Source organism: Colius striatus, chromosome 4 (assembly GCF_028858725.1).
Source record: "Colius striatus isolate bColStr4 chromosome 4, bColStr4.1.hap1, whole genome shotgun sequence".
Classification (NCBI taxonomy): domain Eukaryota; kingdom Metazoa; phylum Chordata; class Aves; order Coliiformes; family Coliidae; genus Colius; species Colius striatus.
The window spans coordinates 54,884,619-54,903,315 of record NC_084762.1 but is presented as its reverse complement, the minus strand read 5'-3'; the positions used below and the strand labels follow the sequence as shown (position 1 = coordinate 54,903,315).

At 35.7% G+C, this 18,697-nt stretch overlaps 1 protein-coding gene across 1 annotated transcript in view; it reads right to left on the bottom strand.

Annotated features, from left to right (window-relative positions):
* Positions 1 to 460: 460 nt before the first annotated feature.
* Positions 461 to 18,697, bottom strand: part of SNTG1 (syntrophin gamma 1) — a 156,304-nt gene continuing 138,067 nt past the window's right edge. Inside the window, exons 17-18 of the mRNA XM_061995878.1 lie at positions 8,275 to 8,385; positions 461 to 619 (exon numbers count right to left, since the gene is read on the bottom strand). Of these exons, the coding sequence (XP_061851862.1) occupies positions 461 to 619; positions 8,275 to 8,385 (270 nt within the window). The remainder of the gene's footprint in view (positions 620 to 8,274; positions 8,386 to 18,697) is intronic.

The following is an 18,697-nucleotide window of genomic DNA, read 5'->3' as shown; positions in this document are numbered from 1 at the left end:
TGTTGCTTCTCTCATGTCAGTTTTAATGACAAACTAACAGTTTTAATGCTCAAACTAAGGGTTTAGTATATTGCCATAAAAAAATCTGAAAACAGGAAAATGGCAATTCTATTTGTTTATTATTAACAGCAATTTGAAAATTTTATTAAATATTGAAGTACTTCATTTCATCACTTACTTCTTTGCTTCCAGCATTGCTTAAAGCACTATGTAAGTACAAATAGGTCATACTAAAAGCATATCCATCTTATTCTGGAGTTTTGACTAGGATTATTTACCGATGTCTTGAAGAACAGACATGAATTTATGATCCCACGTGATCATTTATCTGCCGATGCTGCAAGATGTCTTGCCTCCAGGATTCATTTCCACGTCCATGGTTCACCAAAGGTCTACATCTTATGAACATTTATACATTGTTATGTCTTGTAGTTAAGTGGCAGTGCTGTATTACGAGATGTCAAGTTGTATACTTTAATTTGCTAGTACCAGAAGTTGTGGGAGCAGTAGAAGCTGTGGCTTGACTGCCTACATACAAAGGGTCCAAACAAGCCACTTTGGCTGCGAAGAATGAGTGGATACAGTGAAGGACCGCAAACAGGTTGGAAAACTCCAGCTCCTGGAAGTGAAAACAGAAAGATTAAACATGAAACAAAAGACTACTTCACAAACATATACCCAGAAACGAACCACTATTTAACTAGCAATAAATTTAATAGTTCGATGTAATACTCTTAACGTGTCTGATAACTCTCCATTATAAGAACTTAGACTTATTCCCATTCCGTAAATAACTTTTTGAAGGCTAAGATGGACAAATTTGTGAGTTAAGTGCCTCCACAGAAAAAAGAGATCCTACCAGCTAAAGGGGAAGTAAACTGACACTATATTTTCTTTTTTTAAGAAAAAACAAACTTTTTTTGCCTCAAGTTAATGCAAATATGGCACTTTTGCAGGTTAGTTTAGATAGAAATTGAATGAGTGCATCATAAGTCTACACATCTCTGAAGTGCTACTGAATACCCAATGTACCCACAAACATCAATAATGTTGAGTTCCATGTTACACTTTTTCAACCTGTCACTTCACACTGGTAGTTATCTTACCTACACTGATTCCTTCATTTTAAAAGAAAATTAAAAAGACAATTAAAAAAAGGGCTACTATCACACGGTAAGGTTTTGAATCTGTTTCATTGAGAAAATTATTATTATTGGACTGAAGAAAAAAGGAATAAAATCCATGTTTTAAACTTCTTGTAAATATTAGACAAAGTCCTTCTTTTTCTACTCTAATTTAAATTTCTTTATAAGCATGTGATTAGACTAACTGGGACTCTTTTAGACACCACTACAAAGGGAGTAAATAAAAACTACATCTTTTTATGTATAAATTTGCTCCTTTGTGTCTAGTTGACTTTATCTGATCAGTCTTTCTGAGGTCATCATCAGTATGTTTTTGGAGTTGGCATTTAATCAATAAATCTCTGTTGCAGTTGAAAGCAAACATGGAGGTATTTGAATATGTAAGTATAGGGATAGTGGTGTACAGCTTACATCTTTCTGCTTTGATTGACTGCCTATACAGATTTCTGCATTGTAATATGAAGCCACTAATACATAATTGTGGCATATTTTGTCTTTCTGCCCAGTACTGGTACTTCCAGGCTATATAGTACTGAGGGGTTTGTTTTGTGGTTTTTTTGGGTTTTTTTTGTTGTTGTTGTTGTATAAAAGAATATTGATAATGTGAATTCAAAAAAGATTGTTAAATCTCTCAAAGTGACACCAAACTGCAATTTTCTGCCTCTTGAGATTTCCTGGAAGGTATTTCTTCACCTAACTCGTGGACACGTTCACAAATCTCTCATGTGCAAGGGATAACAACTGACTGAAAGTGGACAGCTGCATGTTTGTCCAGTGATGTACTGAATGGGTGTAGTTTTCTTTAACTTTCTTACAACCTGAGCTTCTTTAAACTCCCTTAACTACCAAATCTCAACACAGAAGATAAAGTTTTTGCAAAGTTTCACAAACGTGTCATCTGCGTCCATCTTAAAAAACCCAACCCTTTAAAGACATTCTTATTTTTAAATATTGGGGCAAGGGCAATTTTATCTCTATGCCAAAAGTTTTTTTCCTCCCTCAAATTTCAAAATCAGAAAATTTATCACAGATAGGAAATAAGATGAGGAAAGAAGGAATGATGGAATCTATTTCACAGTAAGAACTATCAGTCATTCAAATTAAGTTTCCTTTCAGTTAACTCATTTTTATTAATATAATAATATTTATCCTTCTGCTACTATAAAAACAAAACTGAAGCTTAAAATGAGGGAAATAACATTTAGGGAAACAGTGAAATACTCATAATATCAATTCTAGAATGACTGTATTTCCCCCTATGTCTCCACAGGATAAGTCTACTAAAGCGAGTACAGTTTGAGAATTGTTTGAGTTGATTAGGTTAACTTCATTAGCTGAAAGTTCATATTATCACAATTATGGCTTCTGGACCCTGATTTTTTACAGTGCATTAATACAATTATTACCAACAGTTATGACAGGTGTTTCTGCAACAGTAACACATAGGGAAGATCCATTGCTCAATAAGGAAAATAGGTGAGGCAACAGAACAGCCTCTGAGGGTATTATTGGATTAGTATTATTGATATTACTGATGCAATGCTGAAATTACCTTGACTGAAAAAATGAGCATCAAGCAGTCAGCAAATGCTAGGTTATTATTTGTCATGAAACATGCCTATTTCAATGCATAATTAACTGGAAATTAAACCAACATGAAGAACAGTAGGCTGACTATTATGTGGTGAGTACATACAGGGCTGATTAATAGCTGCAGCTCAATTCACAGGAACTTGATTGATGGGAACAGGATCTATCAGGAGCAACACTTTTCTGGCAGATTAGCCTAATCACAAGAAAACTTATTGAACAGATGAGACTTCATCTAGAGCTGCTGACAGACAAAGCACTCCCTCACTTCTGCTGAGAACTTGCACTTTTAGCTGCCCACTACTACACTACTGTAGGGGTCTACACTACTGTCAGCGGATGAAGGGCAACCCACAAGCTTTTATGCTTGCCCAACCACCCCTGGTTGTTTCTATATATACTTTGTTGGCAGTCATCCTTATCTCAATACACTTTCATCTCGGCAAGGTATTGTGTATTGCACACACAGCTTCAGATAAAGATTAAAGAAACAGGCAAACCTGAAGATAGAAGAAATATACAGTGAAGCCACTGAAGTTGCTACCAGTAGGGAAAAACAAATGCTCTGTATCACAAAAAAGCAAAGAAATTAAAACCTAAGCCACATCTACATGTCCATAGTATACAATTTACTATTATTCCTATTTCCAGACTTTTGTCTGTACACCTCTCCTAAGCCTCTACTCTCCTAGGAATATCCATGTACTCTCCTGTCTTCAAATAGTCTTTCTAAGCTATCTCTTGTTCAAACTTCTCTTACCCTATGTTCCTACATTATTATACCAGACATTTGCAGGTTGCCATTATTATATCAGACATTTGCAGGTTGCCATACCAGACACATGGGCAGAAAGGTACGTGAGAAAGATGCAGGCATTGAGCCATTCCCAGACACTGGGAAATCTAATAAATTCTCACAAAGAAAGTCTGGATTGAAAGATATGGAATGAGAAAACAATATTCCCAGATGAAAAGACTTCCCAACTTTTGTTGCATTATATTAATGATATGACTCCATAAACAATACATTTAAAAATTATGCAAATATAAGTTTGCAAGTACTCATGATAGAGTTTGAAAAAAAAATCTTTCATCTATACATAAACTGCTGATGTGAAAAGATAATTGTTCTTACATCAAATGTGGTGTTACATCATATTACTATAGTAGTATCTGATCTAAAATAGATAGAAAACAGATAATCCATGTGCAAGACATGGAGAAACTATAAATTTAATCATATAAACCTACATAGGAAAGAAATCTGAACTCAGAACACAGTCACTGCAACTGGGCAATAAACTAAAAAATCCTAAGGATATACTTAAAACCCATTTAAAGATTCTATTCTAAATTTTGAGAGGCCTGTTATGCTCACAGAAAAGCCCTCAAGGGTAAGAATAAGTATTAATTTAAAATTGTATTTTGGAAAATACATTTGAAATGAACAGAAATGTCAGTCTGGTAAACGGTGCAAGAACTCTTCAAGACAGCTTGGAACTCTTGAAAGCGAGCATTTTGGTCACATTAAAACAGTAATAACTCAGGCCATTTGGCTTTCTTTGTATTACATTTCTATACAAGTGTATAGAAGTGTAGCTTTAGAGTTATACATATGTTTTATAAGGCTCAGAAACTTTCAGTATACGGAATTTTCTGACTGGCACATTTTCTTACAGATTTCCAACAGAAGTTGCATGCAATAACAGTGCTGATGTAAATTTATATATACACATTCCTATGTTTGTCAGCATATACATATTTCTATATACAGAGAGTGAAAATAAAAGGTCTCAGATTTAATATAGTCTTCATTTTCTGTCAGAAAAATATAAAGCAATTTCTATTGCAGTAGTCCAATGCAGTGATAAAATTGAAGAGTACAGCCCTTTGAGTTTATTACAGTCCTGAGATTGTCTTAGCCTCTGAAAGCTGCTGTGATACTGGAGACACACTAATGGTTCATTAAACTATAGCTAAACAAATAGGTAACTAAGTAAGTAAGTAGATAGAAAGGTGCCTAAGTGAATCCCTTTGTGCTTGTTTCTGTCAATTCAACTCCAACGGCTCAGTAAGAACGCAGGAGAGGGACGTGTAGTCTCCATGTTCTGCCAAGCCAATAGCTCTCTTTTGTAGCTCTCAGTTACAAAAATTCTGTCTGCCTGTGCAAACTTGTGCCATATTTCCAGCTGAGTGACAGGTGGGAAATAACCTACAGATTGGAATGTCTAAGGGGCATCGGTGATTAATGCTGCCCCTAAGTGGTTTTCTTCTCAGAAACCACTTAGATCTTGGCTTGGAAACCTTCAAAATTAGGTGTTTGCATCCAGGCACCCTGCCATGGGCTCACTGGTGTGACCTACAATAATTACTGCTCCAATTTTTCAGACTGGAATTGCTTACAATCTGTGAGGAAACATTTCTTTTATACTACACTATATATCTTTACAGCAACATGTTATTTCTTACAGAGAAGACAAACAAAAGCATCAGCACAAAGTCTCCTCAGAAAAAAAAGCACAGTATTTTAACAATGTCTAAGAGAATCATTCAAATGTTTAAATGTTTGAAATTATTTTCAGTTACAAATAAATAAATAAATAAATAAATCTGCATCCAGGCGGGTTTTGAAGACCTCCAGTATCAGTGAAAGACTTCCTATCACTTAGGAATATGAGCTTTGGTGGTGTTTAAAAAAAAAAAACAAAACAAAACAAACCCAATTATGGACAATTATGAAGACAGTATGGCTAAAATTTAAAATGCTGCTGCATAATTATTTTTTTCCAAGACATGTTTATCTACATGTCTGAATGTATTTCTACAATAATAAAAAAATGTGACACTCTAAATTCTCTAGATAATGAATGTGTGATAAGATTCCTCCTCAGTCTCCTCTTCTTCAGGCTAAACAACCCTAGTTCCCTCAGATACTCCACATCAGACTTGTTCTCCAGACCCTTCATCAGCTTTGTTGCCCGTCACTGGACACATTCCAGCACCTCAATGTCTTTCTTGTAGTGAGGAGCCCAAAACTGCCCTGGTCCTGCTGGTCACACTATTTCTGATACAAGCCAGGATGCCATTGGCCTTATTGTCTACCTGGGCACACAGCTGGCTCATATTCAGTGTCTGTCAATCCTGATGAAAGTAATATTATAAAAACTCCAATCCAATAATAAAATAAAATCCCTCTGTCTGGACCTTCTCACATCTGCACGGTGTGACAGAATTATAGTGCATTAAATACATTAACACATTTCATCATAGCTATAGCTGAAACTCAGAGATGGGGGAAAACACAACTTGGTGGGAAAAAAAGCAGATGTTTCAAATCAGGAATGCATACATCATAGCAGGCTCTGCATAGAGTATGCTGGTGTTAACTCTCAGTTTTAATGATGATCTTAAGCTAGATCAAAGTTACCTGCCATACCTTGCTTCCACATTACTGTGTGGAAATGTCAAAATGAAGAGCCCTAATATGTTGGGGCAATGGCTCCTCAGATTTTCAAATTTGTTCTCAGATGTAAGCTGTTATTTCACTATATGCAGATTATTCCTTATGTAATATAGCTGGCAAAAATAATCTTTATGTAAATGAAATTTTATGGTGTATTTCCCCTCACAACAGTGGGTTTCCAGGCCATCTGAAACACAGAACTGCATTTAACAGGTGAAGATAGCTGTGGCTATGAATATTCATCACAACCTTTAACAGATGTTTTACAAAATTCCCATCATCTGATTCCAAATGAAGCCTGCATACAGTATGCATGAATCCTGGCATAACAAGTAGTTCTGAAAATCTGATTAACATTTCCTAATGACTCAAGAGCTCCCCAAATAGCTATACCTCAAACTCTGTAAAATCCCAAAAAATTGGGCTAGATTGTTCCACTTCTTCTCATATTGAACAGTGAAAGGTTTAAAGGAGACTGAAGGGGCTTACCTGTAGAAATTTAAACTAACCAAAGTTGAAAAAATATGACCCAAGAATCTTCACATTCATTTCATAGCCACATTTATTTATATTTCTTACACTAAGTAATATCTTTCATATGTAAAGAAATTGCAACATATAGAAGTGCTCACTATAAATGCCACAGCACATAAGCAAAGACAACATAATCTGACATTTTTTGATCATGATATAATTGGTATAGAAAAGAAAATGAAAATATCAACTTTTTATTTCCAAATTGATCTATGTGAAAATTTAAATTTAAAATAAAGAGAACCAAACAGAGAACATGAAAACATATTAGTAAGTATGCTAACAAGTTGTATAATATTCTGTCTTCACAAGGTAGAATTTCTACATTGATAAAAGGTACAAAAATTAAATTTGCTAAAAATAATGATCTATCTAGTTTGAGAAGGAATAACAATAGGTATGATATAGGTACTAGAAGATCTCTAAGGCTTTTTATTTTAATTGCATAACTGATTTAATTGAAAAGTTAAAAACATTTGGATTAAAGTAATTTTACTCCTTGAAAATCTGGATTTCATACTTAAAAATATATTATAATTTTACTGAAAAAATCCCCAGAAACATTGTCCCAATTCATTAGTCATAAAATTATTGCTGATTCTATAACAGCAATAGCAGGCAGATATTGGGAAACAGGAAAAGAAAAGTCTCTGCTTAATGTAGCTATATATATTTAAACTCACAATTGCCCTGATCCAATGCCTTTTTGCCTAATAGACTTTATTAAGCTATGCACATTTAGTTCTTTCAGACAAAAAATTATTATCAGTTTCCTTTATCCTCAGGGAACCTTATTCGGCAATGCTCTCTCTGATACAGTTGGGAAAAATACTATAGGAAATGCTTCAAATGCAGGGCTTAAAGGTGGCCAAGAAAACAGACTTAGGTTTGCACAAAAATTGGGATTCTAGTAAAAAAGACCTTTGATTCAGATTTTAAGATAGCTACAGTTATCAAAGATTCTGGGAGATCACTTCTCATCTCTCAGGGCTACTATTTTCATAAATTGACTCTTGAATCAAAAGTATAACTGAAAACACAACGTTTCCAATTTTGAATTAGACACAGACACAAAGCTTCACTCTTTTAAGGAATATGTGTTTAATCCACACTTTCCATCTCTGAGAAATGAAACCAGATTTTAGACCTTTGCTGTGTCTTATCCCAAGGTTGACTAAAGATATCTTTTGCACCATTTCTTCATGACAGGAGCACAGGGTAAAAACAGGGCATTCAAACTGCCAGACAGCTTTAATAAAATGATAAAGAGGAGAGTTTGCAAATATGCCTAAAACCATATATAGCAAATCCTGGTTTTTATTGTTTTTTTAAATGTAATTACACATTTTGAAACACTTTAAACTAGCAAAAATCCAAGTAATGATTCTTTCTTCCTTGGAATTTGTTTTTCTTTGCATTCTTTGTGTTAATTTCATATTTCTAAGTAATTTAGTTTCATTTACTCTTCTGTTCTCCTAGCTGCTTTGATAATTACTTTTAATGTACATTGCCTTCATAAAACAAACAATGTATTGCTTTTACCTTTGCTTCAATTTGTTTAGTATCTTGGTTTTGGAACAAAAATTTGATTTTGCTCTTCCCATCATCTGAAGAACCTTTGAGCTGGGAAAACTTGTACCTCCAAAGGACAGCCTAGAGGAGGAAAAAAAAGCCAAAATCATAAAAAATCATATACAAGCAAGTCAGTGTACTTATAATTGAAAATTGTATTAGAAATAGCTAATCTCCTTCCAAAGGAAATTTAAATCTCTTTATGGTACATAATTAAATCAATTTAGTGCTATGTGGTGTGATGTCCCTTTACTCATTTGGATATGTTACACTTTGTCAATGCCTGATTCAAATTCATCAGCCTACACATGTGAAATTTATTTTGAAAATCCTTTATCTATATTTAATCCTGATTAAATAAAAGAAAACAGAACAAACAAACAAAAAAAAAACCAAAAAAAACCAAAGAAAGAAAAGGAGGGTTAGTAAATTCCTTGTCATGCCAAAAGACAAGTATTTTTTTCCACCGATTGAATCTATGGATTCCCCTACCCCATCTTAAGTGTTAACGTCTCATAGAAGTCTTCTCTTTCTCTTTCCACATTTAAAAACCTAGTTGTATTAATATAAATGGCATATAAAATTAAAACATACTATTTTAAATTGTAAAACAACAAAAGGAAGCCATGTAATGAGAAGTTCTTTTGAGATTACTTATGAGACCTCTACTCAAGAATTTGACTAGTTCATTCATTCTAAGTATATCAGTGGCCTTTTAAGTAATTATGAGTTGCATTGTGTCTTGTTGAAAAGACATAGATTGCTCTACAGAATAAAGATGTAAGTAATAAAATTTACATCTGGCTATAAAACCCATATTTTTAATATATCTAATGTGAATTTATGTAGAATAAATAAATTTCAAACTGCTTTTCATAAAAATGTATTTTTTATAGTAAGTCTTGTCAGCCTAATTTAAAGATACTCCCCCCACTCCTTCAGATATTTTGAAGCACCAACATTTTTCATTGTGATTTCAGTAGTATTTCACATAATTATAAGATCATCCTAATTCATATTGTGCTGTTACTTTGAGAAGACATTAATTTCACATGCATTGCACAACACAGAAACTTAAGGCAAGAAGTGCTGTTCCGTTTTCTTTTGTCTAAGGGTTTGTGAATTACTTCTTTTTAGTGCTGTAGAATGACATTTCCATCTGTGCTCTTTGTCTATATTTATGAATAGACTAGTATCTACTTAAAATTAAATAGAATATGAGGGAGGTCAAATTTTAACTGTCTCAAATCTATGCAGATCACTTTGCTTCAGGATACGTTGTTCTCTTTATGTTAATGACATTCTGTTTCTGATAAACTACAGGAATCTGACAATTTATGTGAAACTATGTCATATTCGTTTCAAATGTTGTCCTCCTGAGCCTACCAATCTGTATTACAGAAAACAAAATAGCTTCCCTTATCTCTGAATTTGTGCAAATCTTTCACTTTGTTTGATCAATGATGTTTACTTATGTGCTGTGAATACTGAGATAAAAAACCAAAACAAAACCGAAACCCAGCATACCATTCAGGTGGCCATGCTTCTTACCTACACTGTAAACTTTTTTTGCAGACCTATGTAACTTAACAAATTTTGTCAGAAGACCAAGACCATTGCCTTTCTGCAGGAACAGAAAATCTATTTAAGTATGTCATTTCCTAGATGAAAAATGTAAAGGGGATTGATGGTGTCTTTATCTCAGAACAACATCAAAGAAATGAGCTATCATCTTTCTCTTCTCTGATTATGTATGAAGAGGCCATGAGAGAGGTGCAGTAGTAACAAGGACCCCGTTGATGGTCAGGGAAAATCCCAGGGTACCTGGCTTTATGTTCAATTAGATTAAGTTCAAGTGAAGAATATGGATCTATTGAGGTGCAATACTTTGGCATTTCTCATGAACTTTTGCCACAGTCTTCATTCCTATCAGAAGAAAGACAATTACAATCACATCAAACCACAAGCATGATTCAAGATCACACTTCAGTTTTGGAGAACCCTACTTAACAATGGCTCTTACTTAAGTACATTGCAAAATCAGGTCTGTAGTGTGGAGGAGACAAAATCTTTCTAGAGAGTAACTCAAATAATATTGCACTTCCTCTGTCCTCTGACACCAAAACAACCTTCTAGAACAGGCAGTTCAAGAGCATACTTCACAGAGACTATTAATTGCTCTTTATCTAAAGCGTAAGGAATAAAAATGCCATTGACAATGAATAAAATGATTCCCAAATGAAAGAACATTGGAGTCAACATGTTGGAGTCATCTCCAACAAATTGCACACATATTTTCCCAAAGATGACCACATGAAGGAGAGTTCTTTTTGCAAAAAAAGAGTGAGAAAACATTATGAATTTTATTAAGTCATAAATATAAAGTATTTAAAACATTCAAACTAGTCACCCTGGTTATTTCTTTTGTTCTAGAGAATTTCTGAAAAATAATTCCTACTTATTTGTTTGAACTAGGAAGAATACTGGTTTACTAGATACATTTTGGAAGCATTTACACCTGAATGCACCACACTATATTAGAAGTGTAACCAACTTAAATTAGATGTAAACTAATTCAAGAGCTAAAATTGAATGAATTATTTAAGTGTATGCCCAGTAACATCCATTTAATTCCTCATCTCCTACCAAAGGATCTGAAGCATTGCCCTGTGTAGCCAGAATTGCACATTTTGCACGTGTAGTAGATGTATAAGATGATACAGAATGCTGTGACCAGCAGTCAAATCACCCGCCTAAAATACAGTGTATTGGAGATTCCTAAGTTACCCGCTCCTGTGGTTTCCTATGTTCTGGATGAGTTTTTTTCCTTTTACTTTTCGTTACTGCAAAATCCATAAGCAGCAAACAGGGATCAGATGTATCCTTTTTCCAATGACTACCTCACAAAGTATAAAAGAGAAGCAAGACCTACTCACCCAAGACTCAGTTTCCCATAAATTTGTAGCTACAGCAGTGACAAAAACTCATGAGAGAGAATTTCACATGCTATCATCTCTCCTGTTCCTGTGGACTGATTTCAGTGTAACAGTGCTTGTTATGGTGACTGTCCTGAATTCTCATTTTAGAAGCCAATTCTCCTGCATTAGGAATAGGCACCCCTGGGGATACTATCTATACCACCGTCAGAACCAAGTGAATTATTTTTCATATTTTTGAACATCGCAGTTCCTCAGAACCATTTGTTGAATGCTCACCTCAGAAAATTAACGTCAAGTAATTTAATTTTGTACTTCTAAGAAACAACTACATTTGAAAAACATGTTCTCTTTTTCAGAATATATTTTTAAAATTAATGTGTGTCATAGAAATTATCCCTACATCAGTTTTTATTAAGTACAAAATGTAAGCATAAGTACTTACTTATGTGAAGGTGCAGCATTACTGAGCTCAACATTCTGTAATACACTCTGACAGGGGTTCTTTCAGTTAGTAAAAACATTCTCCTCTCTTTAAATGCTTTCCTTGCCCAATCCTGAGTAACTGTGTAACCTGTATCACTGAGAATATTCTACAGGACTATACATGGCATTTTTTGGAAGCTGCAAATTTATGTTTACCTAAAAAAAACTGATGCGTGGATCAGATGGCTATTCCCTTTAAAGCACAATTTGCGACCATATTAAAAAATGATTTTGTGGTAGCTTATGACATCAGCTACTCGTGAGGACACTGAGAAACTTCTGAAGTTGAGGTGCACAATCTTATCATGCCTTGATGGAAGACTCAGTATGGTGAGAGCTCAGTATGGATGGACTTAAAAGGGAATATCCAATCAATGAATAGAGATAAAACTTGTAAATAACAGTGAGCAGTGCAACCTAGAAACTAGAGATCAAGCTAACAGTATATGTTAAAAACACCACCAGTTTCACAGCTTGCACACTTCCAGTGTGATCATGGAAAATCTGACATAGTTAATCCATGTTTTCAGAAATGCACTGTAAAAGGACAATCTAATTGAACAAGTACTGTATGTATCATGCATAACATTGAAAACAACCAATAATATATAAATCCTTTTCATAACTATTATTCATAAATTTCTTAGGCTGCTTTTTATATTTTATACCATTTAATAAAATCAACCTCAAAGAATTCTAAAATGGAATGCAAACAAATAAACAGTGCAGACAAGCTGGCAAATTAGATTTAAGGCTTCTCTTGAGATGCTATAAAATTACTGTAATAAGAAAACATCAAAAAGTGAAATCCTGTCTTCACTGAAATTAATAGGATTTCTTTTTCCTTTGACATATCTGGGACCAAGATTCTCCACCAATACTTTTTAATGAGGAATATTTTATTTATAGGTAATCATCTAGGACTCATTTGTTCTAGTCTTTGTAATCAAATTACTGCCTATTAACTTTAGCTAGTGTTATTTTGCTATAATTACCCAACGATGCTCTGTGACTGCATATTTTAATTTTATAGATGGGACATAAATGCAAAGTGCAAGTGGCACATGGAAGAATAGCTGTTGACTTCAGTACATGTAATACTTTGATAATGTTCCCCACAGTCACACAAATGAAGCAAATTATATTGCTTCTATTCTTAGCACTAGAGTTAAATCTAGAACACATAATCTGCAAGGGGCCTTGGAGAATATCTTCACATTTATTTCATATGCCAGTTTGCTACTTATTCCCATCATTTCAGAATCCTGAACTAAGCTACATAAAATTTTGATGATGTCATCAAACAAAATCACTTCCCTTCTAGAAAATGGTATTAGAAAAGTGGGAATGCATCATAACTTAGTTTGAGGTATAATTGGGAGCATTGTTTAGGGTATTGTTTTGTTTTGGGTCAAGGAGCTTGATTTACCCTAAATAGATACGGGACTATCAAACAAATACAGGATAAATAAGCGTCTCTGTAATTTTACTTATCATACTCTAAGGAATATGCATAGAAATATGAGTGTCTGTTGAGGTTTGGTCCAGCTAGCAAAGAAGCACCACGACAGTCTCTCACTGGGTACCCCCATTCACCCCCACCCTCATTAGGATGGCAGAGGCCCCAGCAAAATGGGAGGAAAAACATAATCAAGGTTGCTGTGGATAGAGACAAGGAAGGGCTCAATGCTAATTACAGTTCTAGGCAAAACAGTCTCCAATACACGACTTAGAGAGGAAAGTAGGAAAGTTTATTCTACTACCTACACGAAACAGAACAGAAAAAAAAGGCAAAAAGAGAGAAGGATGATTGAGAAAATTACAGCCAGTACTTTAAGATCTCCCGCCCTCATCCCTCCTTTCTCCCCGGGCCCAGCTCACTGCTCCACATATCTCTACCTCCTCCCCTCTCAACGGCTCAGGGGGGCAGGGAATGGGGGATATGGTCAGTCTCTCACAGATGGGCTCTGCTGCTTCTCTCTTCTCAGAGGAGGACGACTCCTGGCATTCTTCCCCTGCTCTGATACGGGGTCCCTCTCCTGGGACACAGTCCTAAATTAACATCTCTGGTGTGGGTTCTTCCCAGCAGTTGCAGCTTCTGCAGCTACAGGGTTCCTCCCTCAGGACACGGCCTCTTCTGGGCATAATTTTAATGAGCTGCTTTGACGTGGGTTCTTCCCCACAGTTATAGCTTTTGTGAATATTGGGTTCCTTCCACGGGACGTGGCCTCCTCTGGCTGTAGTCACTGCCCCTGGTACGGGATCTTTAATGAAATGCTAACAAATATCTGCTTTACCAGTCCTCTCCATAGAATGCAGGGGAGTCTCTGCTCCAGCACACCTCCTCCTCTCTTTCATCACTGACGTTGGAGTCCGTATAGTTGCTTCTCTCTCTCTTCCCACTCCTTGCACCACCACCATCCAGAAAAGAAGGGACAGAAGAAGGAAGAAACAGGAAGAAGCCTCCTCTTTTTGGCTTCTTCTTACAAAGTGATTGTGGAGGTGTCTAATTGGCTCAGCCCCAGTAGTAGGTCTGGCTCAGAGCTGGGGAGAGTTTTGAGCAACTTCTTACAGAAGCCATCTTTACAGCCTCTGTCCCCTTACCAGAAAAGGCTGTCATGTCAAACCATGACAGTGTGTCACTAGTCCATGGTTCAAGGACAGCTATATGATATAGCAAGGACATACAGGGTGTTTTGCCATTGGTGCTAGGAAAGAAAAGCTGTATTTTTTCAACAAGAGAGTCTCCAACTAAAGCACATTTAATTTGTGTCCTATGGCTTCAGTGATTAACTACCTTAAGTTTATTATTAATCAGTCTTGTCTCTTCTACAGTGGATTATGCACTGTGGACCAATTAAATTCTTGCAAGAAAGACCATTTACACTTAACAGACTTGGGAAATAGTATTTGCATCACACACGGCAAGAGCATTACTTTACCGGCCATCACATATCATCAAATACAGGTTTTATTTTTCTTTGATATGAACACACAATTTTAATTATGTATTGACAAAGAAATTTGGCCTTCATCTGGAGAAAATCTGTCTGTCAATGTTTTATAACATATAGACAGCTACATCTCAGACCACCGGTAAATAGTACAGTGAATATAGAAACCATCTTTGTCAGAGGTCAATGATCAGTCTCAGCAAGTCTCTTTGTTGTCTTTTTTCATTATATCTTCAAAAAGTTATAGCTGTATTTTTCCAGCATTGCTTCCTTTTTTATTTCTTGATATGCTGACTGATTAAATAATTCTTCTGTTCATGAGGCAAATTTGCATATTATATATTACAGAATTATGATAAATTTCAATGGACACCTCTCATGCTAATATTGTTTGTTATCTGACTAAAATAAGTGATACTCTTACAAGTCAAAATAAATCAAGAGCAGATGCCTTGTTAAGTCCCTATTTTCAAGAATAAAAGTAATTGGGCCTTTGGACACCTGGGATACACCCTAATTTGTCTGTCTCATAAGTAATTGAGAAAGATTGCATTCTTGCAAAGTGACACTTTGTCCATACTGGATAGCAGCAGTAGGGAACTGAGTAGGATTAAGATCCTGTTCATATTCAGTTCTACTGTGTTACTGATCTCTAGAGAGTGTCTTACTACAAAGGAATCACGGTCCAAGGCAATTTCCTTTGTCAAATGCTGTGGCTTTATAACTGTAAAGGGTAAGACAGAGGAGAACACAAAGGATAAAGAACAAAACTGAGAGAAAGGAAAAGCTCAAGAAAGGCAGCACTAATAAAATCATTGTTCTTGTCCATTACTGAAGTCACATTGAATGTTAAATGACTTCAGTTTATTTGCTTAGTACTGATGGATTACCTACAAACATTTGTCTATTTCTATTGACAGCACATAAGACTCTACAAATCATGCTTCATAGCTTACATTAAAGTAATAGTAGCTATTTTCTCAGCATTTCAAAGCACAGATTAAATATTTGTTTTCAAGACTTACATTATAATATTTCTACCTTGAGAAAATAAGATAAATTATGTTCTGTGTTCTTTAAAAGCCTTTTGGTATGAAAAACTGGGGACTGACCTGCTGCAGATCAGCTCTGCAGAGACATACCTGGGAGTACTGGTTAATAAACTAAACATGAGTCAGCAATGTGTCCTCATGACCAAGAAAGCCAGTGGCATCCTGGGATGCATCAAGAAGACTGTGGCCAGCAAGTTGAGGGAGGTTCTGCTCCCCCTCTACTCTGCCCTGGTGAGGCCTCATCTGGAGTCCTGTGTCCAGATCTGGTCTCCTCAGTCCAAGAGGGACAGAGACCTTCTGGAGAAAGTCCATCACAGGGCCACCAAGATGATCAGGGGACTGAAGCATCTTCCTTATGAGGAAAGGCTGCGGGAACTGGGGCTGTTTAGTCTAGAAAAGAGGAGACTGAAGGGGAATCTCACTAATATTTACAGGTATATAAATGGTGGGTGTCAGGAGGCTGGGACATCCCTTTTTTCTATTGTAGCTAGCAACAGGACAAGGGGTAATGGGATGAAGCTGGAACACAAGTTCCATTTAAACATAAAAAACCCTATTTCACTGTGAGGGTGACAGAGCACTGGCACAGGCTGCCCAGAGGAGTTGCGGAGTCTCCTTCCTTGGAGGTCTTCAAGACCCATTTGGACATGTTCCTATGCAACCTGATCTAGGTGGACCTGCTTCTGCAGGGAGATTGGACTAAATAATCTCTAAAGGTCCCTTCCAAATCCTACCATTCTATGATTCTATGAAAATCAATTTAAAGACAGGACAAGAGGTAAAGAGCATAAGCTGGATCACAAGAAGTTGCACTTGAACATGAGAAAGTTCTTTCATGTGAGGGTGAAGGTGCACTAGCAAAGGCTACCCAGGGAGGTTGTGGAATCTCTTTGCCTGGAAGTTTTCCAAACCCACCTAGGAAGTGTTCCTGTGTGATTTGATTGAGGTGAACCTGCTTTAGCAAGGGGACAGAGCTAGAAGATCTCTAGAGGTCACTTCCAATCCCTACCATTCTGTGATTCTATGATTTGCAAAGCTATTTTTAGAATGTATTCTCTTTTTTGATGACATGCACAAAGTGTGTGACAGACATATAGAGCTTTGTTAATATGCACCTTGTGCACCATTACAGAGTCTTTTCTTACTTTGTTCTAGTATCACTATGTAATTCAACAGCACTTACATTTCCCTTCAGTCCTATAAGGGATGATTTTCTTTTTCTTCTGACAAATATATATTTTTAACCACTGCTTTAATGGGCAGTAAACGTGATGGACTTTGCACAGGTAGTTATACTGTAGTGTACACTCACACAAACTTATACATATTATATACAACTTGAGGAAGTAGTTCTATACTTTGGATCTGTTTCAAAATAGTAGTCAGATGAATTTCTCCACATTTGTTATGCTTTTTGATCTCTCAGTCTCCATCCTTAAGATCGCTACACTGATCGTCAAACCTTATTTATAAGTGCTTATCATAATTTTTATGTATGTCCATACCTAACATAAATAGACCACAAAAGTGTTATATTTGCTCATTAAAATATTTATATTTATATACTAGCTAACAATAGACAAATATAGGACCTGAACTGATGCACTGTAGCTGTGCAGGACTTGGGAAAAATGTTTTCCCGAGTAGATATTGACACATAATGTTGCAAAATTTGGATTTTAATTTCTAACACCTGCAACATAACTTTTTGCATAATTTAAACTTTTTTGTATTTAAAAAAACATTTAGCATTTAAACCATCTAAAAAGAAATATCTGAAGCAGATACTGTATAACAAAAATACTTTCTAGTGCAAGGAGTAACCAAATAGAATCTGGAAAACCAGATTAGGTAGACAAGAGCATGGAGAATATCTAAATGATATTCACAAAGATTAATTAAATTCACTTTCAATAGAAAACCAGCAAGGGAGAAAGAGAGAAGTTATTTCAAATACTGCAAGTTAAATTACATTAAAGCATTGAACCAACATTAAAATGTGGTTGACACACTTAGGGCAGAATTAAGATTAGTTTTCATCTTATGGCTTTTTTTGACAATTTCAACTGTAGCAGACACTTGGCAATAGATTATGTTGCTTTATATGGTAATGTTCATTTTATGTTCTCTATACAATTGCGTATAGAGCCATCCTTATCCTCTCACACTAACACCAGATTACCAAGGAAAACAAAATCTTGGGTTTGTCCTTTACAAGCTCAAAGTCTGGATTTGTCAGTGAAGCAAAAAAAAAAAAAAAGCTCTTGAGGTCTTCATATCATAAGTCTGTAGGGAATTTAATAGTTTTAGTTACGGCTATCCATTTATTTTCTTGAATTGCCAATATACATGTTCTCTATGACTACTAAATGGATATGTTGCACATCTCTATTATGCATGCTATCTAATAAATCAAGCATTTTTAACATAGTGTCTTTATTTTAAACTGTACTCTGCTTGCCTGTCTTTCTGTATCAAAGAAAAATGTAACCAAATCCCAAAAGCTTTAGGATTCTCTGTGTGCTGACTCCTGAGCTTTACCAGTGTGGTCCTTCCTTCATTCAGGAAAATAAAATACATTTTAAAAAGAAAAATCAGTAAGAATTGATTTTATCAGTCTAAAATGGAAAGACAGGAAGTGCAAGAAATCATGGAGAGTGCAAGTGGAAAAGGTAGAAAGGAAATTACAAGATACATGTAGCACTAGAAAATGTGAGTTATTTTTTAAGGAGGAATCACAGCATTCAGCTCCTGGGTGGTGTCAGGAGCTCTGAGGACCAAAGCAACACAGTATAGGGTTGGTGATAGATTTAAAAGAGCAGCAGTAGGATTCTGCTCTTCCTTGCAGTCTGTAAATCAGTGGTGAATGAGTGGTACCAACTGGGAGATTTCTAAGGCTGGTCTGAGTCCGATAAAGGTTTTGTGGGCTGCCACCCACTGCAAGGCTGGTAGGAGAGAAGGAGAA